Raw genomic sequence first — 23,792 nt, 5'->3', positions numbered from 1 at the left:
TTTGACCTTGTGATGATTTTTTTTTGCCTATTTGCAAAAAAACTGCTTTTATGTAAAGAAAGCAAAAAATAGCAGAAAAGTATACTTTAGGTTAATAAGGTTAAGGTTATGGTTATATTATGGTATGGTTTAGGTTTGGCATTAATTGTGTCAATGGAAGGTCTTCACAAGGATAGTAAGAAAGGGTACATTCCTTCATTATGCCCATTGATATTCTCCGGGGAGAGGAGAGGAGAGGAGAGGAGAGGAGAGGAGAGGAGAGGAATTAATTAATCATAATGCTTATAACATCACACAGTACTTCCTGCAGCCACAAGTAGCCATTATCACATATTCAGTTACTGTATTATTCATTTGTTCATCAATAAGTGTCTTCTTAGTAAGAGCTGTATCAACTGTGCTTAACCAATAGGGGACAGCATGTGACAGATGTGTTTTGTGCATGACACTATAAAGAGTCAGAAGAGATTTCATTTAAAATATGAAACCCCCACATTATTCCACACTAGAATGTGAATGAACACTACCAATTTCTATTTACTTTAAGGAGTACTTGCAAAAACATTTGACAATAACAATGACCTTCTCAGATAATGGGGCTCTCAATTAAGTGGATTTGATTATTATGTAGACATAACACTGAAGAAGAAGAAGAAGAAGAAGAAGAAGAAGAAGAAGAAGCAAGAATGAATGGATGTAAGAAAGAAAAAGAATTCTTTGCTCAGCTGGTTTTGTGATGGTGCAAAAACTGGCAGTGACATATGAAACTTCCAGGTAACTACGCTGCATTTCTGTTGCATTCAGGTGACACCCAATGTAGTTAAACAAAATGTTGTGTATGTGTGTTGGTTGAGGTTGCTGAGTGACAAGTTCATGTCACTCACATACTTAGGTAATGTTTGCCTGCAAATGGAGGTGCATATGAATGATGGAAACTCATAAATTACTTTATTAAAACCCAGATAATAATAATAATAATAATAATAATAATAATAATAATAATAATAATAATAATAATAATAATAAAATTACACATACTGGAAAATTTAGACAGTTATTGTATTCATAGACTATGTGATTCCATTATATATTATCACCATTATTAGCAATTGGGCTTGCACAGATTACAAATGTAGTATCCTGTCAATTGCATTTTACATTATATGTTATGTTTTATCATAAAAAGTAGTTGAAGGGAAATTCTAGTGTCTTGTTTTGATCATATCTGTGGGAAAAAGAAATGTTTTATGACATTTTTTTAACATAAAAGCTTCAAGTTAGTGTTATATGTAAAATGAAGACATTGTCTACAATTACTGTTGCTTGGTTTGGTCATTATTTCTAATATTTGCCAACTCTGTCTAAATCTCTGTGTATGATATAAGTACTGCATAATTATAATAATAATTATTATTATTATTACTATTATTGTTATTTATTTATTTGTTTGTTTATTTTTGATAAAAAGCTTTATTGAGCTGTGAGTGAATTTGAACCTTTGAGTTATCAAGCAAAAAAGACAGGTGGAGCAGAGAGCAAAGATTTGTAATTAACATAAAAATTTGTCTATGACATAAATAATATAAAATATAAGGGGTAGGCTGCACAGACCAAAATCTGGTCTTGCACAAGTGGTTCTAAGTACTAGTTGTAGTACTTTATTTTAGGAGCTAATTTTATTTCTTTAGTGCAACACTATGATCTCCTGTTATGCTGTATGTAGCAATAAAATAGATCAATCTAATCTTTCACTGGACCAAGCAGAGCTTTTCGATTGTTAGATTATTCCCTCTTCATGCTTTTTGCCACAACCCAACGGACTGGCACATTTCATTTTCATTTAGTCACAGTCTGTGGACAATCTAAACTTCATCAAAGAGGGAAAATGCCTTAACCAGATTAAATTTGGCAGGTTTGCTCAGGATCTGCTGCATAAACAGCAACCAAGTTCCCTAGAGTGTGATATGCTAGGCCATGCCCTAATCAGCTGAGAATGGAATTAAGCATCTCATTATAGAAATGCCAGACATGTGATGTCAAAGCAAACCAAGCCTTAGTCAAGGCATGAGGAAAAGACAAACAGAGACAAGAATAGTATCATTCAACAGAAATAAAAAAGGGTAACATCATGCAGATACAGATACAGGCCCAGAGTCTGAGTTCACATCAAACATCAGGATTGGGGGAAAAAGTGATCTCTGTGACTTTAACCATGGCGTGGTTTTTGGTGCCAGAAGGGCTAGTCTGAGTATTTCAGAACTGCAGTACTACTGGGATTTTTTTTTTTTTTTTACAAACTCTAGCCTCTAGAGTTAACAGGATGATTCATAAAATGACAATAAATTACTTTTACCGAAACTTTTTTTTATTAAGGTAGCCCCCAACCAGGGCACATGTAGGGCAAAACCTGAAAGACTTCTTAGCTCAAAATAATAATAATAATAATAATAATAATAATAATAATAGAGAAGAAAACGACGAAGAAAGTCATATAGAGTGATGGACAGCTACTAATGACTTCTTTTTTGTTTCCCACTACAATTCTTCAGTTTATAGATTATTTATTGGTATTCGTTTAGAGAAAGTTAATCAATCTGCAGTCTAAAAGATCACCCTGCAGAATGAAGGCAAAGTGTCTACTCACCGCTCATTGTGCTGAGAAAATGAACATCCAATAATCCGAGGCAGTGTTTCAGCAATATTGTAGTTCAAGTTCGACAAAAGCACCCGATAGAAGATCAGCCCCGATTAAGAGTTAAAATAACCTCAGCATTGTCTCCGTAAACTGACATCCAATCCTTGAGAAATGGAAAGACCGGGGTTGTCCCCGCGCTGACCGAAGCGATTTCAGCTTGCCACTTCTCCCAGTGACAGCGTTTAGTTTGAATTGAAGACAACAAACGGGCTCCAATTAAGCCGCAATGTCGCCTGGTCGCATTCCACGTTATTGCTGCTTCTATTCGCGCTGTGCACGCGCTGTGGTGGAGTCCTCAGACAGCGTACATTAGTGGGAGATGCTGCTGGGAGTGCTCGCCCTCATCTCGGGCGGAGTGACGTCACACGGCACATTGGCGCTGTGGAGTGGGAACGCGCAGTGTGTTTCCTCAGCAGCGCCTGCAGAATGGACTGAATTTCTGTGGTGCAGGAAAAGCGCCGCACACCAACGTAAAAAGGAGGGCAGGGTTTTTTCTCACCACTCCCAGGCATCGTTTAGATACACAGCGCCCCCTCCTGCGCTGCCCGGAGAAACACATGAATACATTTTGATGCAGAATTTTGAGTTATTGAAGGTAAAAAGCGGCATTCTGGAGCTAATCAGTGACGTCATGCCAAATTGCTCCAGTGACCATGCAAACCAACAAGTTCAAATTATGTAATAGCCTATAAACGACTATAAACGTCCTTAAAATGGAAATACAAATATTTTAAAATACACCCAAAACTTACACTAAATTTAACATATCAATTATCTTCAAACATTATTTTTAATTTTTATGTATTTTTAAATTAGTGAAAGTGCTAACTTTTCATTTAGCAGTTATGTTTGCAGTTTTAAATAAAATAATCTGATTCTGATCAATTGACTTAAACTTGCATGCTGAGTTCAGCAGTATTCAGAGGCAACAATTTTTTTTTTGCATTGCTTGTATGTATAAGATATATGTAGTATACACACACACACACACACAGGAAAATGTACTTGAGCAACATTCCTAGTACCCGTGTACCTCCTTGCAAGAAAAAATGAAGCAGGGTTGCCCAATCTTACCCACAACATGCCATTGTGGGTGCAGGCTGTCATTCCAATCAAGTAGGAGCCACACCTTATTCCACCTGTTTAATCACTTGATCTTGGCTTTCATTGGACTCAGGTGTGGCTTCTGCTTGGTTGGAATGAAAACTTGCAACCATACCGGCCCTTCCCAAATATGACTGGAGACTCCTGGTTTAAAACCAACCTAACACTTGAACTACTTGAAATTGAATAACTTGATAATATTTTGCCATTCTTGCATGCATCACTGGTGTGTGAAATCTTTGTGACCTGAACAAATATGGTTGAGGGCCATATCTGCACTGATCAGCCATAACATTAATACACTGACAAGAGAATTGAATACATTTTATTATCTCCTTATAATTAGTATGATTTGTATGAGCATCATACCAAAAAATATTGTGCAAGATAAAATGCTTCCCTACTCCTGATGTATGATGAGTATCATATGATAAAATCATTGATGACTTTGCATCAATGACAACCAGGATCAAATTTTATATTCAAGATTTATGTTTTTTGGGCCATTTGTCTATTTTTATTGGTATTTTACATATGTATTACTGTAGTTTTTTACTCAATTATTGTACTGTATTCTTAATTGATTTTATTGTATTTTGCAGTAAAGCATTTCAACATATGTAATGTTATTGCATCCTAATTTCCCCACTGGATATTTCATCTAGGGCATCAACTGTCATTGCATTCTTCTACATAGCTGGAACAAAATGTTGTTTTTTTCATGGCCATGGTGCAACATATAACACACTACATAAAGTGCAATTACACAACAGTGTGAGACAAGTGCAGGACAATAAATATACAGGATGCTAAAAAATTGCATAACTTGGGCTGTAAACTGTAAACTATTTTGAAGTTTGTAGTGTAGCAGCAATATGATTAATATTCCGTAAAAGTGTCCATAAAATGCAGTGTGCATCGGCATTGAGTCATACTGTTTGACTCTCCCAGTTGAGTAATGGGAAGCAGCAGGGTATTCAGTAATTTGCCTAAGGTGAAGAAACTGTTGCAGTATGCTTTAGTGTTTTTAGGTCAGATACTATCTATCTATCTATCTATCTATCTATCTATCTATCTATCTATCTATCTATCTATCTATCTATCTATCTATCTATCTATCTATCTATCTATCTATCTATCTATCTATCTATCTATCTATCTGGTGGTGGTGGTGGTGGTGGTGGTGCTGGAAGAGACTTGCCAATCCATATTAACTGACAAAATTTCTAGGATGCATTTGCAGAGGGGTCTAGTAAGACCCAGCAGGCTAAGATGTCTCATCAGTTGTTATGAAATTATTGTGTTGAATGCTTAAACCTACGAACAGCATTGTGTAAAATGATTAGATGGAAAGCCAACCAGGATAAGTGAAATGTTTCTGAAAGACAAGCAGAGTCATCCTGTTTATAATCTACCCTAGTGATTCTATTCATTACAATTGACTTCTTGTTTTACTATGAAGGAGAAGGACAAGTCCACCCAAAAATGCTGACTCTACTGAACTTTACCCTGTACATAAATTATGTGTGTGCATTATGCAGTTATTCACATACAAGAAAACTGGTTAACATTTTAACATTTAAGCATCCATGGGGAGAAATGTTTTGATCTCTGACCTTGCACAAGCATTTTGATTATAGACTTTACAGAAATCTTCTTTACAGAAAACCATCAGGCATAACATTATGAGGACTGACAGGTGAAGTGAATAAAACTTATTATCTCCTCATCATGGCACCTGTTAGTGGGTGGGATATATTAGGCAGCAAGTGAACATATTGTCCTCAAGGTTGATGTGTTAGAAGCAGGAAAAATGGGCAAGTGTAAGGATTTGAGTGAGTTTGACAAGGGCCAAATTGTGATGGCTAGATGACTGGATCAGTGCATCTCCAAAACTGCAGCTCTTGTGGGGTGTTCCCACTCTGCAGTGGTCAGTATCTATCAAAAGTGTTATTCTTTAAGTTCTGTAAGTGTCCCACCTCGCAACTTACAGGACTTAAATTATCTGCTGCTAACATCTTGGTGCCAAACACCACAGCACACCTTCAGGGATCTAGTGGAGTCCATGCCTCGATGGGTCAGGGCTGTTTTGGCAATAGAAGGGGGACCAACACAATATTAGGCAGGTGGTCATCATGTTATGCCTGATTGGTGTATTATGTAACGATAGTGACTTTATGAATTGATTTAAAAAAAAAAAAAAAAAAAGTAAAACACATATGATGTGCATTCTTGGCTTTCCATTTTCTAGAAGTAGAGTTAAAAGCCATGCTGTATTCTTTTGAATACAGGGGAAGATGGGGTACACATATCCAACTTGCTCCAACCAAGGAACACACCTAGCATCGTAATAATGATTTTCCAACCGGTAAATATGAACTTCCTAGGAGAAAATTAACCTTCTGTTCCTGTGCCTTCTCCGCATGTGATTAAGCCACGATGCACTTCTGGCGCAATGTAGAATTTTCTGCAAGCAAGTTTATATTACAGATCTGAATCAATTTATTAGATTATTGTTATTTATATACTTTTAATTATTATTATTATTATTATTATTATTATTATTATTATTATTATTATTATTATTATTGTTGTTGTTGTTGTTATTGTTGTTGTTGCTGTTATTATTATTATTGTTATTATTATTATTATTATTATTATTATTATTCATCTTGAACCGAACAGATAACGTGCAAAATAGCTACTACCGACTCTCCTTAGAATACCAGCGTGGCTCTGTATTGACTCGCAGTCTGGTCATCTTTGTGATTACTTCTGATTTATTAAACAATCAAATAATCTGCACAGTGGTGCAATAAATTAATCCCACCATGCAAAGATATTACATTCATCGTTGCTAATATCACTCGACATACACAATGTTTGATAATCTTCAGGTCAAAATTGTACAACAAACCTTATTGTAGCTGTAAAGCAACAACACTAGCCGCTTCGCCACGTGCATTGTTACAAATACTATCCTTATTAGTTAAAAATTTTCCTTTTTGTCCAGATATAAATGGGGAAAGTCTATTAATTATCCAGTTATATGAGTCAAATTCAGGGGTTGGACAATGAAACTGAAACACTGGCCAATTTAGTGTTGGAGGTTTCATGGCTAAATTTGACCAGCCTGGTGGCCAATCTTCATTGATTGCACATTCCACCAGTAAGAGCAGAGTGTGAAGGTAATAGCACAGTTTTGCTTAAAATATTGCAATGCACACAACATTATGGGTGACATATCAGAGTTCAAAAGAGGACAAATTGTTGGCGCACGTCTCGCTGGCGCATGTGTGACTAAGACAGCAAGTCTTTGTGATGTATCAAGAGCCACGGTATCCAGGGTAATGTCAGCATACCACCAAGAAGGACAAACCACATCCAACAGGAGTAACTGTGGACGCAAGAGGAAGCTGTCTGAAATGGATGTCCAGGTGCTAACCCGGACTGTATCCAAAAAACATAAAACCACAGCTGCCCAACTCACTGCAGAATTAAATGTGCACCTCAACTATCCTGTTTCCACCAAAACTGTCCATCGGGAGCTCCACAGGGTCAGTGTACATGGCCGGGCTGCTATAGCCAAACCTTTGGTCACTCGTGCCAATGCCAAACGTCGGTTTCAATGGTGCCAGCAGCGAAAATCTTGGGCTGTGGACAATGTGATACATGTATTGTTCTCTGATGAGTCCACCTTCACTGTCTTTCCCACATCCGGGTGAGTTACGGTGTGGAGAAGCCCCAAAGAAGCGTACCACCCAGACTGTTGCATGCCCAGAGTGAAGCATGGGGGTGGATCAGTGATGGTTTGGGCTGCAATATCATGGCATTCCCTAGGCCCAATACTTGTGCTAGATGGGCGCGTCACTGCCAAGGACTACCGAACCATTCTGGAGGACCATGTGCACCCAATGGTTCAAACATTGTATCCTGAAGGCGGTGCCGTGTATCAGGATGATAATGCACCAATACACACAGCAAGACTGGTGACAGAGTGGTTTGATGAACATGAAAGTGAAGTTGAACATCTCCCATGGCCTGCACAGTCACCAGATCTATATATTATTGAGCCACTTTGGGGTGTTTTGGAGGAGCGAGTCAGGAAACGTTTTCCTCCACCAGCATCACGTAATGATCTGGCCACTATTCTGCAAGAAGAATGGCTCAAAATCCCTCTGGCCACTGTGCAGGACTTGTATCGGTCATTCCCAAGACGAATTGATGCTGTATTGGCCGCACAAGGAGGCCCTACACCATACTAATGAATTATTGTGGTCTAAAACCAGGCATTTCAGTTTCATTGTCCAACCCCTGTATATTAGATGCAATGAACACAAAGCAACCCCTTCCAGTATACTCCAGAGGGCAGTGTTTTATCACTTTTCGATGTAAACTTTATAGTGTTTTTTTTTTTTTTTGCGTGGTGTAGTATTACTTTAATATCCCTCTGTAGTTCTCTTTATAACTATTTTAATACAAGCACAGATATGCACCTTCATTTAAGATCATCAGCACCTCATTGTCCGTCTATGGAGACTGACAGACGTCTGAAACAGGAAACAGCTTCTATTCTGCTACAGTACCTTTCTCTCTCTTTCTGTGTGTGTGTGTGTGTGTGTGTGTGTCTGTGTGTGTGTGTAATATATATGTATAGTGTATGAAGTCTCAGTGACTCTGTTCCAGTATCCATGGTCTCGAAGAAAACAAAGTATGTCAGGAAGAGAGGAAACAGGACAATGGAGGGATATGAGAGCCACTGCCTCCCTCTCACACTGCCTCGTTCACTGCCTGACTATGCATATTCCATCTACACGCTCATATTTGACAGGGCCAAAAGGCTACTGTCTAAGACAGACTAAGCAGAAGTCATATTTAACCCCTAGTTATGCTGATAACACCAGCACTGTGTCGAGCCCACAACCCACAGATATTTTTCCTCTCAGCTGTGCTCATGAATTCACTTTCTTTAAGGGTCAAAGCAAATAGCTTGATCAGTCATAACAATAAAACCACTGACAGGTGAAGTGAATCACATCACAATGATTTGTATGAGCATCAGTTTTTAAAGTTGATCGGTTGGAAGCTTGAAAAATAGTTTTATTATTATAATGGCTAGATGACTAGGTCAGGCCATGTAACTAGTATGCAGTGGTTAGTTCCCACCAAAAGCAGTCCAAAGTAGGACAACTAGTGAACCAGTGACAGGGGAGCAAAGGATAGCCCATCTGGTCAGAGCCCACAGAAGAGCTACTGTTACACATATTACTGAAAAAGTTAATGTTGGCTATGATAGAAAGAACACACAGTGCATCAGCTTGCTGTGAATGAGGCTGCACAACTGCCCGGTCTGACCTCTGTTTACTGCTGAAAGAATTCATATTCCAAAATATCACATAATATGGCCAGATTTAAGAATTTTAATACTTAATTCTAATTCATCAGCAAAACCTTTAAACAATGTATTTGGCATTTTTTTTCATAGGTTTCAGTTTTCATACTTATTCATATCACAGTAATAATCATAAATGGATGATTTAATATATTAATTAATATGCCTAACTATACACATACTATGTGATGTAGGTAGCATGTACAATTTCTGTTTTTATTGGAAAGACACTGTGGGCTAATTGTTTTTGCAGGGCACATGATTGGCCATTCTGGTGAAATATGACAGAACTCTAAACAACAGGAAACTAGTCTTCCGGGCATTAGAACACAAGCAGTGGAATGATACCCCGTGAACTCCCTTCTCAAAGCTGGCCTTGTTGTCACACTTTCTGTTTTGTCTGAAATGTGGTGTATTATATTATATGTTCTTGCATGCAGACATTTTTTTTTTCAAAATGTTTAAACGCATTAAATGATTGGTACTGACTCAATAACAGAAGTAATAAAATAAAATAAAAATTATAGGTACATTTATATTAAAAATAAGGATGTTTAAGACCTTTGCACTGTTCTGTATATGTAAATATTAGGGGGTGTGTTCTCCCTTCTGCCTTTTTTTTCAGGAGGTGAAATGGATGCTCATTTGGGTTGTTTACCAGACGTTCAACCAGGCTAGTTTAATAAAAGTCTAATAAAAGTCTGCCCTGTGGAGGTTGTTGGTGTTGTCACTGTCTATTGGTTTGGGTTGTTCTTCACTGCTTTCACACTGCTCTGTTATCCGCTGTTGTTGTTTTCTTTGGCTGTCCTGTTAGATGGCCCCTTTTCACAGCTTTAGAATTGCTTTTTTATGCCATAGGCAACTTTGTGGTCTTCATGTTGTTTTCAAATTTTTAACCACAAATGCACACATCTAAAACCAAGGGCTCTAACCAAACATAGATATTCAGAGCTATTAATTATTTAAACAATCAATCAATCTAGCATGGAACAATTGGGTAACAAAAAATTCCTGTCAATCACCTGTTCCAATATTTTTGGTCACTTAAAATGGATTGGTTAAAATAAAAGATGCCATGTTTTACATTGTTGAAATGGAAGTTGAAATTCTGATCTATTGTCTCATGTTTATTTTTATATCTCAAACCAAAATATATTTTCATAGTATTGCAAAAACAAGAATAAAGAATTGGTGTTGCTTTTCCAATACTGAGGGGAATGTGTATATACAACACTGTGTAAATGTCTCAGCCACACTAACACAGCAAAAAAAATTTAATAGCAAAGTGTTTGGACAATGTAGCATTCTCCATACACTGTCGGTTGTCATGAGATATCTAAATTGTAGTTCTATAATTAGTTGCATAATTCATATTATGCCAGCTGTGTGTGTGTGTGTGTGTGTGTGTGTGTGAGTGTGAGTGAGTGAGAGAGAGAGAGAGAGAGAGAGAGAGAGAGAGAGAGAGAGTGAATTTTGGCCTGACAGCTGTGATGTCTAATCCACAACAGGCCAAGAGAATGCATGATCTCTTAGGCCAAGTGGCCAGTCACATGATTTGGTCCTCTCTGCTAAGGGGCGTTTCTAATGGCTTACCAAGAAACCTCAGAATGCATAACTTGTTCCATGGTTTACTTTTAACTAGCAGGAGAATACAAGAAATGACTATAGCAGTGCCAGGGTACAGTCTATTATCTACTCTGCAGAGATATGGAGCCATAAAGCTCAGGAATTTTGCAGCCAGAGGTCAGTTTTAAAAACTGGTGTAGTTCTAGGAACACGAAAAGGAAGCTCACAGTTTTTATTCTTTGAAAAGGGGCCTATGCTTTTGAAATGTCATTGAAAAATAATTAAAGCAAAAGGATTTAAAGCAGAGCTGGAATGCTAAAATAACAAGGTGTGGGTCTGGACAGATAAGGAGCCTTCCGAATGTGAGTAAGAAGAAAAAGTATGACTGTCATTCCAAAGGTGCTTTCGTTATTGTGCACATAGAACAAGTCAAACCAGCTGGATTACTTTACTACTAGTTGTAGAAAATCTGTGCATTTCCTTCTCACCTGCTCAATTTACAGACATTGTATTTTTAAATAGTAGGGAATATAATGAAGGAATTTTATTCTATGGGTAAAATGTGTATTAATTGTCAAACTTAAAGTTTGTTTTTAGTTTGTTTCCCTATAGCAGGGCAATCGTGAGCAAAACACACACACACAGTGCTCAGAGTTGCTAAGTAAGATACTAATAGAGGTAGAAGAAGAACGAAACAGTGTTAGAGAGAGAGAGAGAGAGAGAGAGAGAGAGAGGTGGAGTTTGTATACTTCCTCTGTGTAGTGTCTGTCTTCTCTTCATATGCTTGTAACAAGGACACAGACACACTGATCTACCGGGGCTTTTCAGAGATCCATGAGAATTTCAGTTTTAGAACTGTGTGGGTGAGGGGAGAGTCCTTGCTCCATGTGCTGAAAACATACTGACACTCCCATGAAGGACGAACACATCGGCAGGAACCAGCAGGACAGAGGTACAGTGTGACAACTGTTGGCTTATCAGATAGCAAGATGAGAATTAGGGTCGGTGTGAGCGTGTGTCTTTTTCAGTCCACATTCTTATGGTTTGGATGAACTTAATCTCAGTGAGGTTGTGCTTAATCGTTGAGGTTGTGCTGTTTTTTTTTTGTCCAGGATGGCAGTGCAGAACACACTTTAATTTTTCTCTTTCAACTCAGTTATTTTTATTTAATCTAACGTTACCCATGTTTACACCCTCTGACATGCCTTTTCCCTGTCTCTTGGTTATCAAAGTTTTTTTTATTTGCTAGCCTTTCTGAACATGTTTGCTGATCTTTTTGGCCAGCATGGGAGATATTCTAATCTTAGTGCCCATGCCCCATACTCAAGTTACAGGCTTTCCCTCTCTATTCATGGACAGTGACACACATTCACACTATAACAAATGATTTATGACAGTTTTATATCTTATCTTCTTTTGCGTTTAAGACATTTTGTTTAATAAAACATAATCAAGATACTAAAATGACTAATAACTAACAACTTTTAATTGTGTATTATTAGACTCTGCTAGTAGAATACTGTTACACAAGTGTTATATGCTGTTACAGACATATTCAGACATGCCTGTCATATGACTACATCTAGCTATTCTCATAAGACACAAATTTGATTTGGAGTCATCATACTCTACTTTCACATAAACAATGCAGAATAGGGACGAGTGTTCATGCAAAAGACTGCAGAAAGTAGAAATACAGGCGACCACAGACTGACACTACGGCAAAGAGCTTAGGAAAAAAACATTATATAGAAAAAAGAAAGCAACTTGTGTGATTTAACACAGCTGCCTTTTGCAGTACTCTTTCACATAGAAAGAAACCTCCATTTACACTGTGGTGTACTCAAGCCACTAGGTGATGCTGCAGAGCTGGCTTGTTCCTCTCATTCCTTCCTGCTGGACGTTTACAAAGGAAATTGGGTGAAAATAATGTGGGTCTGTTGGCATCAGGATTGCTGAGCCCATAGCACAGGCAGACATCCTGGCATGAACAATGTGGAGCTGTCAGCTGGTCACCCAGCCCAGAAATATTCAGAGAATTATAAAGGAGAAATACAGTTAGAAAATCTGTTAAACTTGCAGAGATATATGCAATGCCTTATAAAGACATTGTCTGTTTGGCAGTGCTTTTGTTGTTTGTGTTTGTCAGACATCGAGGGCCTGAATACTTACTTTACAAAAGCCCCCCCTCTGACATAAAGAGCCACTGACCAACCCACACCAGCATACCAACAGCAACACGCTCTTTGTATATTACATTTGCAGACCATCCAGAGGGAGCGAGAGAGAGGAGAGAGAAAGAGAGAGAGAGAGAGAGAGAGAGAGGGCGAATGAGATAGATGCTTAGAACAAGTTGGAGTCTATACTAAATGCTCAAGACGGATGCAAAGCCCATAAGAATGAGGGCAACGAAAAAAGAATAAAAAGCTCAGAAGTCTTTCTAATTAGCTATTCACTGGCTAATACACAGGACAGTTTAAGTGGATCTTTCTTTCAACGGGAGCTATTTATCTGCGGGCGTAAGAGAGTTTGTTGTCCACATCATGGCATGCTGCTGCTGTCCAGCTCCGTGTCTGAGAAACTGCTTCTTGCTTTCAGGTTGGTCCCATAAATTTTTGAAATGAAATGGAACATACACAGGCAGACATCAGTTCAGGTCCATGAAATATGGGTAATAGACCAACCCATGAAGGTAATGCACGTTACAGTGTGACCCTTGCCTAATGCTGAATGTGCTCTCCTGTTTGTATTGTGCTTCTGCCTTGTGATTAAAACTAATATTGTGTTGTAAAGGTGCTAACATAAAGATTTGGTCTTGTTGGTGTCATTAATGAAACTTGTTATGCTTTTTACCCATGCATTAACCATAGTCAAGATAAGTAATATTGTGATCACATAGATCATATAAGTATAGCTTTTCCATATATTACAAGTGATTCAAAATCTTTAAGTGATTGCAAAGCCCACAATGACACAGATTTGCATTGCAGGTTAAGACTACACTGATAATGACGGAAACTAATGGTGCCTAAACTGATCAGAGTGCATGCATCTTCTCAGTATATAATGTCAAATGTGTGTACACCCTTTGAAAGTATCAAGATGTTATTTTGGTGCCTATCAAGATGCGCTATGAAAACACCTTTCCCCCTAATTTTTTATTAGTTTCTAAATAGTCCCTTCACTTTTCACATATTTAACCTGCATTAACCAGTGACAAAAGCCTCCACTGCCCTTTCCATAGATATATCAACTCCTGATCTGAATACGTTATGGGAAGAGCCCCATTATGCCAATGAGCTCTTTCCAGGAAATGATGTCATGGCCACTGGTAAGAAAAACAAGGTTAGGTTTTATCTAAATCTAAATCCATTTGTTTTTTAATGAAATGGAACTAATTTATTAATTGCTATACAATATAACATCGTAATCTGAGTTTGTAGGATGAACTTTCCATACATACTGATAAGTATAGGGTCACTATGATTCTACAATACGTTTTCTACATTTTTCTTAGCATATTACAGTGAACCTGCTCTGATAAAATTAGTAAAAAAAAAGTGCCCAAGTGTGTGGACACACTGATTTTGAATTGTATATGAAGTCTATAATTTGGGCATTAAAAGTTTTAAACAGTCATTGACTACAAAATAAACCTGTCATTACCTTAGATTAGCATAAATGTGTTGATTACCAAGTAATCAACCTGAATAGCTGCTGTTAAGATCTTATGCAGTGCAAACACTTTTCTTTCTTGGCCTAATTTAATTTTCCTCTGTTTGTCACAGGAGATGAGGAAGTGGAAACAGAGGCTGAGGTAGAGGGTGAGGGGATCACCGGTGAGAGTTACTGGAAGAGGAAGGAAGCTCTCAGCACTGTCTCCTTGGCTGTAGGAGATCACTTCTCTTCAGGTATTTGCATCAAGATTTCCACCATATAGACAAGAGTGGAAAAGCTTCCGTAATGGACAGTAATGGCAGGCCTGATTCAGCAAACTGTCAGAGCTAATGTTCTCTCAGACAACTCTAATGTCTGCACTCACTCTAATCATATCCTCTCAAAGGTAGGCCAGTGTAGTAGAATTTTTCATCCACAAAGAGGACTCACTAAGACAGAACATTATGGCTAGGACATGTACAATCCTATAAACAGAGGTTATATTTCCATTTATTTATTATTTGTCATGCTTTAGTTGTTTAGACCATCTATGTTAATCAACAATGTGAATTTGACTTCTGAAAGCCTGCTTCATTTACTTCAATGTGGTCCAGATGTGATACTGCTATTCAGTGGGAGAAGACGTTCCAATTTGGAGCCAGACTGTGTGCTGCAGGAGGCACTACGCACTAGGCTAAGGGTTGTAGAGAGCAACAGCCAAGATGTTATTCAGCTTTTTAAAGTAAGCTTTAAGTATCTGTGTTAAATCCAATCATATTGAGAATAGTTGTTCATACTTTTTCACGGTACTCAATCTTCCCCCATGATTCTTGGTCCTCAGGATCTCTCTGCACGCTTGGTTTCAGTGCATGCTGAAAAAGATCATTTTGTTATTACCTTTAAGACAGTGGAGGAAATCTGGAAGTTCTCTACATACCTGGCTCTAGGTGAGAAAGCATAACCACACAAGCAAGATGTACTGCAATATAATTATGTACTATGCACAAACATTGATAGACCACAATATGCAATCTTGGTGTTGGCATCTCAGGATATGTTGCAAGATGTTTGGAGAACTTTCTGTGTGACCAGACTGTCTGGCTGGACCCTGTTTTGCTTAGTGATGTGGAAATTTGTGTGACAGTAAATGAGGAACATCTAGCAACCCTCTATCTGGGGCTCTTACTTCAAGAAGGTAAGAGACCTATCAATACTGTACTATTGCACTCTAATGTAAGATTTACAGTTCTAAAGGAAATAAAGGTTTTTCTTTAACACTACATTGAAACACAAGAACCACTCAAGGTTTTCAGGGAGATAGGTAATCTGTTTGGTTCCTGTTGGTAGTCACAACATGTTGATCTGCTGTGTGTGAGCAAACATGGCCCTGTTGTGTCTCCTGCAATCACTTTGCCATTCAGCACTGTTTATGTATTTGATCCATCTGATGTAATGCTAAAAGCAAGTTTAATATTTTAAATAGAATTAGGAACAAACTGACTGTTACCCCAGCTCTCCTAAACAAGCTGACCGATAGAAAAAGGATAATACAATGGTGAAAAACACAGGACAAATTGAAGACATAAAAAAGATAACATGTCTGAAATGTGAAGGTGTGAAGTTGTTTTGTGCTTGTTTGTAGGTTCATTCTTTGCAAAAGCTCTGGTTAACAGTGAGCAATGTATAGAGGAAGAAGATGAATTGGTCTACAAGAAGAATGACCTTGTTATGGTGAAGGATATTGGACAGCAGTCCATGTGGGAGGGAACCCTGCTTTCTACCGGTCAGCATGGCCTAGTGCCTGTTCATGCAATGCAGCCTCTGCCATACCCTTTTTACCAGTGAGTGACAGACATGCTATGGTTCTATTAAATCAATGCTGAACCATCAACCTTTAAAAGCAATGAGATGTTTCAAATTTTGAAGTAATGTATGGGTTTTATGTATTGAATAGTATTAGCAATGCTATGTAAATGTTTTGTTTGCAATTACTAGAATGGTTGAACAAAATAAATCCATCGTGTTTTAAAGGTGGTTTCTTAGGAAGTACCATGGCAATGCAGGAGGGTTTTCATCCACAAAAGGACAAACTGACCAACCTATAGGTGTGTGTGAGATCTAGTACTATGATTAAGTCATGTACTGATTTATTATGTGAAAATACTAAGACTTTTAGAGTGCTTTCTTAATTTCTCTCTACAGTAACAGGAACTTGTGTAGCAGTAGTGGACTATTGCCCAATGGTTAAAGATGAACTACACCTCAGTCAAGGAGATCTGATAGAAGTTGAAGGCTTCCTTATTAGCTCACTGAACACGTTCATTGGAAGACACCTCTCTAGTGGACAGATAGGATTTGTTCACATGGCCCATGTGAAACCTGAAGATATCAAGCCACTGTAAGAAAGAAATATATCAAAATTAAAGAATACATTCATTTTTAATCATTTCAACTGCTATTCCTTTGTAAAACTGGAAAAAAATTCTCTAAAGAATCTCATCAAAACAAATAAAAAATTGTCTGACACACATGATACTTTTAATCAGTTTTTTTCAGTTGACCATACCTGAATCTGTTTCTGTCTTTGCTGGCTTTTGAAAGGGGGAGTGTAGTTATGCAATGAAGTGATAAAGCTGTCAGTATGGGAGTCATGTGGTTGATAATGTTGCCTTTGTTGGGTTCTCATAGCAGTGGACAATTGGTCTTTCTGAGTGAGGAGGAGAGAGTGGCTCTCTCGCAGTTTAACCCCTGGACTGAAAAGTGCCACACTGGTCTATTGGACAAACTCTTCTCCACTGACATCAGCACTGTATACAGATTAGGTAGGAAACACAGAAAAGTCTGTTTGGCACATGCTTGACATTGTTTAGGTGGACATGGCTTTAATTTTAATGCAACTTTGATAAAAAAAGAAAAAAATTGACTTATTTGCAGACAGACTGGATGACTTCGATTTTACCTATATCCGAAACCAACCGAAACAAGGTAATTTGTTGACCTTGATTTATGAAAACATTTCATAAAGTGTTCATGTCTGTTCATGTTCTGTCATTTTAAAATATAAACTATGATTGCATAATCCCCAGAACAGAAAACCCCAGTAGATGCCAGGAAAAGCATTATACTGGAACATATCAACACCCCACCCTATCACTCCTCCCCACGACCTTCCTTCTATGCTTCTCAGAGTTGTCTAGACAGGGACAATGAAGCCTTCTCCCTCAGCCTGGAGGACACTTTCCGAGAGATGGATGAGTATGAGGAAGATCCACCCTTTATGGATGAAGGCATCTGGGAAACTGAAGAAGCTGAGATTGTTGACCCCATCTTAACCCTCCTCAACTTGGACCACTTCCAGGACTCTTTTTATGCATTTTATGACCTCTCCTACTCCTTCTTGGACACAGTCTTTGGTGGGCTTCAAGTGGATGAGGTGCTCCTGCACCTGGAGAGCTTGCGAGAAGGAGCAAAGAAAGGCAGAATGGTGTGGGCCCATCGGCGAGCCTGCTTCCTTCTAGGCAGATTATGTGCTAAAAAGCTTAAGTACTCTCAGGCTCGAGTCTACTTTGAAGAGGCATTGAATGTCCCTGTAGAGGGCTTTAATGACAAACCACTGTTGATTGCTCTGTATACTAACCTTACAGCTGTGTACCTGAAGCAAAAGATGACAGATAAACTGCCTTATACATTAGAGAAAGCAAGTGCTCTTATACTGTGCCTTCCCCTTCATAACTTCTGCTCTCTAGATGAGTTTGAACTGCTCAAGCCCATTCTACGCAAAGCTATTGTTGATAATGATAAGTACCTTGAGGCACGGAGTTGCTATCTAATCCTCTGTCTATTTCTGCAGAACAGAAAGATTGAGGAGGCCTTGCCTTTTGTGGAAAGACTTCAGTTTCTCAATCTCACTCTCTCAGCAGAAGAAGGAAGGCCTATAGGGCCAGTTGACCTTAACTGGATACTATGCAGGCTCTACCACAAGAAATATCTTCCATACCTTGTATTAGCCTCGCTCAGTCTAGATTCAAGTCAGGATCATTCTTTGGATAATGCTTTTCAAAAGATTGAACTTTTCTTGAAGAACTCAGTCAGACTGAATCCTCGTTGGAAGGATGGCTCTGCTCTGCTCCCAGTCCAGGTTGTAGTTTACCTTCAGCAGGCATTGTCTATAGCCAACTGTGGTGAACACCTGAAGACCCAGAGAGATCTTTGTCTGAGTTTGGCAAGTGTCTACCAGCAGTATGGAACTTTGGAGAAGGCAGTTCGCTATGCCCAACAAGCAGTGCAGGCAGGAAGTCACATTAATGAGGAGGAGGGTTTTGAGGCATCAGTGCTGCTGGCCTGGCTCTTAGTGCTCACAGAGGAACCAGATAGAGCCCAATCTATTTTGGAACCTCTCCTAAAGTCACTGTATAAAACTGACAGTCCAACCCAGTGTGGGGTAGTCCACAATCTACTTGCGCTATGTCTTCATAAACAGGGGAAGGTCAGAGAAGCAGCAAGGAACTTTCACTGTGCTCTCAAAATTTCACAAGAAAATGGGAACAAGCATAATGAAGCTCTAGCTCTGGCTAACCTGGGGTGCCTTGCCTTATCAGTTGGGGCTCCAGGCCTGGCAGAAAGTTTCTTGCTCAGATCTCTGAACCTTTTCCAGTTTCTTTCTGAGAGCCCCTCAGATGAAGAGCATGTTCAGACTTTGCTGTGGCTAGGTAGAAGCTACAAAGATAGAGGAGAAAGTCAAAAGGTTAGGCTGTGCTATGAGATGGGTCTTCTGATTGCCATCAGTGCCAAGAACCTGCACAGTGAGTGAAGCAAGCTTTCTCCTGTCCTCTCTATTTTTTTTTCTTCCCAAATTCATCATCATCTCTCCAAACTAAATCATGTAAATTATGTATAAATTATGTATTTAACCATATAAAAAGTTAATGCTTTCATATTTTATGTTACAGGTCAGATGGTTGTTGCAAAGGTGCTCAGTCGTCTATATGCTGACTTAATGTTGTATGGGCAATGTATAATTTACTATGAGCACTGTGTGGGGCTTTCCAGAGAACTGAAGGATAAACGTCTGGAGGGAGAGTACCTGGAGGTTCTCAGTAATCTCTACCTTTCACTTAACACTGAGAAGTAAGACTCACAAGGCTAAGCGTCATATAATGCAGAACATTGGAATTATTTTACATCAATACATTTGGTGAATCTTTGATTAACAGACCAAATCTTTTGCTTTTCTGGATACTGGATACTTATGTTTAATGAAATAATATAAGTAATAGAAGTAATATAATTAGTTTAATGAAAAAGCTTACATCAAACAAAAATAAGTCAGACAATCTGATCTATATAAAGTGTGTAGTTAAATAAATTAATATACACCAGTTTTCTTCATAGCTTTTGAGTAAGAAGATCAGGATGAATATATTTCTTTACTGAAAAGAATGTTACTGATGGTCAAAATCTTTTCACTGATTAAAATTAATAGGTCCTCGCGGAAGTCTCTGGACTACACTAAGCAAAGTCTAAGGATTTCCATTGACTTAGGAAAGAAACAGGAGGAATCAGAGACATGGCTACAGGTGGGCCGAATCTACTACTTGATCCATGAGGATGAACTGGCAGACATGTATCTTCAGGTGAGAGAAAGGCAGCAGTGAGGCATAAATAAATAGCATGATAAGTAGCTAATACACTACTAGTATGAGTACTATTGTAATCTCAATTCTTGTAAGACATTCTCTAATATTTTTATTTTTTATTATAATTTTTGTATAACATGTAATGTGTATTCTTATAAAAAAAATATATATCATGTGAATCTGTTATAACAGTATGTATAAATGATCATCCGCAGGCAGCTGTAAAGACAGCTCTAAAGATTAATGATCCATGCTTTGCTATGAACATTTATGAAGAGGCTGGAGATGTCTTCTTCAAAGGACATAGAAACCGACTGGCTGCCGTTTCATTTTTTAGAGTATGTACTACCAGAACCTCACAGTAATGCGCTAATAATATTCATCACCTAATGTTTAATATGTAGCCATAGAAGTTTGTTTGTTCTCCCTAACTGGTCTGTAAAAAAAGAAAAAACTGTGTATGCAGGATGGGGCTCTGCCATTTGCAAGATGTCTCAAGGATGTGCATTCAGAGTTCAGGCTTTTGTCTAAACTCTCTGAATTGCTACTGAAAGAAGCTCAGCACCAGGAGGCCTTGAAGTATGCTACACTTGCAGTGCAAATCAGCACCTCAACTGGTAATAAAGCTAATTTCCTCCTTAGATTTTATCTCATGTTTTGGCAGATTATATCAGTTAGCATTCTGCATGGAAATACTGTTGTGTCTCCAAGTTTCAGGCTCTGATTTGATACGTTTAATTAGTCTCTTGTTTGGTATGAAAAATAAGCAACGAGGGGTAGATAACAGAGGCCTTTCCTAAAAGATATTACTGCATGCCTTTATTTCTAAAACCAGAACTATGCTGCCCCCTACTGCCAGTATACCAATATGTCCAAATAAATTGTGTTCTAGGCTTTGATTGTTATTTTTAATTGCATAATATAGCTAATTGTTCTACAACATTCAAATAAAAGCTATAAACAATCATGGTACTCTTGATCACTCCTTTAGGTGTACACCTAAATGAGAGGGTGTCTTACCATCGCCTGTCTTCAATCTACTTCACTCTGGAGCAGTATGAGATGGCTGAGAATTACTATTTGAAGGCTCTGTCTCTCTCTCCCCCTGTACTGGAGCATGCAGAAGAGGCCCGCTACTATGTTAAAGTGTACTGCAGACTAGCTGATCTGACCCTACATAAGCTAAAGGTTGATAACCAGCCATGTTGTGATATTTCATTAGTTTGAGGTTATATGCATGAAAATGTTCTATTACATACTGAAGTCACTGATCCAATACCTAGTATCAGTAGCAGGCCAATACCAGCAAAATTAGGTTCAAACTTATCAGTAAGAAAAAATTGTGGATCTCAAATAATGGATCATGTAACAAATGGCAAAAATTGGAAATTAGAAAACACATTGGAAATGTTTACTTTTTGTTTTCTTAGGATTGGTTGTACTATATTAATATTTTATATTTTTGTATTATATATATATATCTATATATCTATATATCTATATCTATCTATCTATCTACACTATATTGCCAAAAGTATTCGCTCACCTGCCTTGACTCGCATATGAACTTAAGTGACATCCCATTCCTAATCCATAGGGTTCAATATGACATCAGTCCACCCTTTGCAGCTATAACAGCTTCAACTCTTCTGGGAAGGCTGTCCACAAGGTTTAGGAGTGTGTTTATGGGAATTTTTGACCATTCTTCCAGAAACGCATTTGTGAGGTCACACACTGATGTTGGACGAGAAGGCCTGGCTCTCAGTCTCCACTCTAATTCATCCCAAAGGTGTTCTATCAGGTTGAGGTCAGGACTCTGTGCAGGCCAGTCAAGTTCATCCACACCAGACTCTGTCATCCATGTCTTTATGGACCTTGCTTTGGTCACTGGTGCACAGTCATGTTGGAAGAGGAAGGGGCCAGCTCCAAACTGTTCCCACAAAGTTGGGAGCATGGAATTGTCCAAAATGTCTTGGTATGCTGAAGCATTCAGAGTTCCTTTCTCTGGAACTAAGGGGCCAAGCCCAGCTCCTGAAAAACAACCCCACACCATAATCCCCCCTCCACCAAACTTTACACTTGGCACAATGCAGTCAGACAAGTACCGTTCTCCTGGCAACCGCCAAACCCAGACTCGTCCATCAGATTGCCAGATGGAGAAGCGCGATTCGTCACTCCAGAGAACGCGTCTCCACTGCTCTAGAGTCCAGTGGCGGCGTGCTTTACACCACTGTATCCGACGCTTTGCATTGCACTTGGTGATGTATGGCTTGGATGCAGCTGCTCGGCCATGGAAACCCATTCCATGAAGCTCTCTGCGCACTGTTCTTGAGCTAATCTGAAGGCCACATGAAGTTTGGAGGTCTGTAGCGATTGACTCTGCAGAAAGTTGGCGACCTCTTCGCACTATGCCCCTCAGCATCCGCTGACCCCGCTCCGTCAGTTTACGTGGCCTACCACTTTGTGGCTGAGTTGCTGTAGTTCCCAAACACTTCCACGTTCTTATAATACAGCTGACAGTTGACTGTGGAATATTTAGGAGTGAGGAAATTTCACGACTGGATTTGTTGCACAGGTGGCATCCTATCACAGTTCCACGCTGGAATTCACTGAGCTCCTGAGAGCGACCCATTCTTTCACAAATGTTTGTAAAAACAGTCTGCATGCCTAGGTGCTTGATTTTATACACCTGTGGCCATGGAAGTGATTGGAACACCTGATTCTGATTATTTGGATGGGTGAGCGAATACTTTTGGCAATATAGTGTATCTATCTATCTATCTATCTATCTATCTATCTATATATATATATATATATATATATAATATTATATTAGATATTATAGAATATATTAGATACTTAATATACTTAAATATAATTTATTGGATTGTATTACTGTACCATGCATTTACAAATGAAAAACAATTGCTTACTCCATAGGATGCTTTTGATGCCATGGGATATTTCCACTTAGCCCTTGCAGCAGCTCTGGAAGATGGAGGGAGTCTTCAGGCCAGGTACATAATTTACATGAAGCTGGCAGAGATCCATGCTAACTATTTACCTGATGCGGAGCTGAGCCAGAGATATATGGATAGTGCATGGAGCCTAAAGAGGGAGCTAGCAGGGCACACAGACTCTAGTGACACAGACGAGGAATATATTATCCATGCTGCTACAGAGAATGATGATGCCAAGTTGACCACTTATTCCATTGATGGGTCAAGGAGCTCAGACTTCAGCAGTAGGAGCAGTACTCTTGTAGGCTCAGACATGATGGACACTAGCTGTACAATAACTGCTCAGAAGGAAGCTGGAATAGGGACTGATTACATCTGTGGAGAAGATATGGAGACATGTGGACCTAGACAGCATACAACTTCTGAAACAAGACACACTAATGAAAGGCTCTGTACCAGCCACACAGATTCTAGCTTACTATGTACAGAATTTTGATAATCCAATCCCCACCTCCAAGGCACTTTGTTATGGAAGTGAAATAGCTTAATTCATGTCATTTGTTTATGTAGTTGATTTTTCCTCTAAATACAGGGGAAATGTCTACTGTTAAAGTACTCTGATTTTTTCAGAGCAAGACCACTTGTTTTATAATATATGTAAATAATACTGTTAAGTTCTATGTATATTATAATTATTACTCTGAAATGAAAATCTTTTCATTTTTTATACATTTTGAAGAACTTATTTGAACATGGCTTATTAAAGTCTAATCAATCCCTAA

At 38.6% G+C, this 23,792-nt stretch overlaps 2 protein-coding genes across 18 annotated transcripts in view; one reads left to right on the top strand and one right to left on the bottom strand.

Moving 5' to 3' along the window:
* Positions 1-3,134, bottom strand: part of ablim3 (actin binding LIM protein family, member 3) — a 56,545-nt gene extending 53,411 nt beyond the window's left edge. For 3 of the 7 annotated variants that reach the window (XM_058397343.1, XM_058397345.1, XM_058397347.1), the window contains exon 1: positions 2,645-3,134. In XM_058397343.1, coding sequence (XP_058253326.1) covers positions 2,645-2,651 — 7 coding nt within the window. In that variant the 5' untranslated portion in view covers positions 2,652-3,134. The remainder of the gene's footprint in view (positions 1-2,644) is intronic. The other 4 variants (XM_058397349.1, XM_058397350.1, XM_058397344.1 and 1 more) reach the window with 2 other exon arrangements.
* Positions 3,135-10,802: 7,668 nt separating this feature from the next.
* Positions 10,803-23,792, top strand: sh3tc2 (SH3 domain and tetratricopeptide repeats 2). Of its 11 annotated transcripts, none has more exons than XM_058397498.1 (19): positions 10,941-11,119; positions 13,356-13,449; positions 14,002-14,088; positions 14,546-14,668; positions 15,029-15,156; positions 15,256-15,361; positions 15,466-15,609; positions 16,057-16,255; positions 16,446-16,519; positions 16,617-16,812; positions 17,103-17,236; positions 17,349-17,399; positions 17,501-19,216; positions 19,364-19,541; positions 19,897-20,047; positions 20,266-20,388; positions 20,517-20,667; positions 21,042-21,238; positions 22,991-23,792. In XM_058397498.1, the coding sequence occupies exons 2-19, from the start codon at positions 13,425-13,427 to the stop codon at positions 23,504-23,506; spliced, it is 4,299 nt and encodes a 1,432-aa protein (XP_058253481.1). In that variant the 5' UTR covers positions 10,941-11,119; positions 13,356-13,424; the 3' UTR covers positions 23,507-23,792. The 11 variants fall into 11 exon arrangements, with proteins under 11 accessions (XP_058253485.1, XP_058253475.1, XP_058253474.1 ...); XM_058397495.1 differs by lacking the exon at positions 10,941-11,119 and adding an exon at positions 11,150-11,709; XM_058397492.1 differs by lacking the exons at positions 10,941-11,119; positions 13,356-13,449 and adding an exon at positions 10,806-10,934 and having other exon boundaries at positions 17,106-17,236.

The sequence above is a fragment of the Hemibagrus wyckioides genome, linkage group LG08 (assembly GCF_019097595.1).
Source record: "Hemibagrus wyckioides isolate EC202008001 linkage group LG08, SWU_Hwy_1.0, whole genome shotgun sequence".
Lineage (NCBI taxonomy): Eukaryota > Metazoa > Chordata > Actinopteri > Siluriformes > Bagridae > Hemibagrus > Hemibagrus wyckioides.
This window is presented reverse-complemented; position numbering and strand designations above follow the sequence as displayed.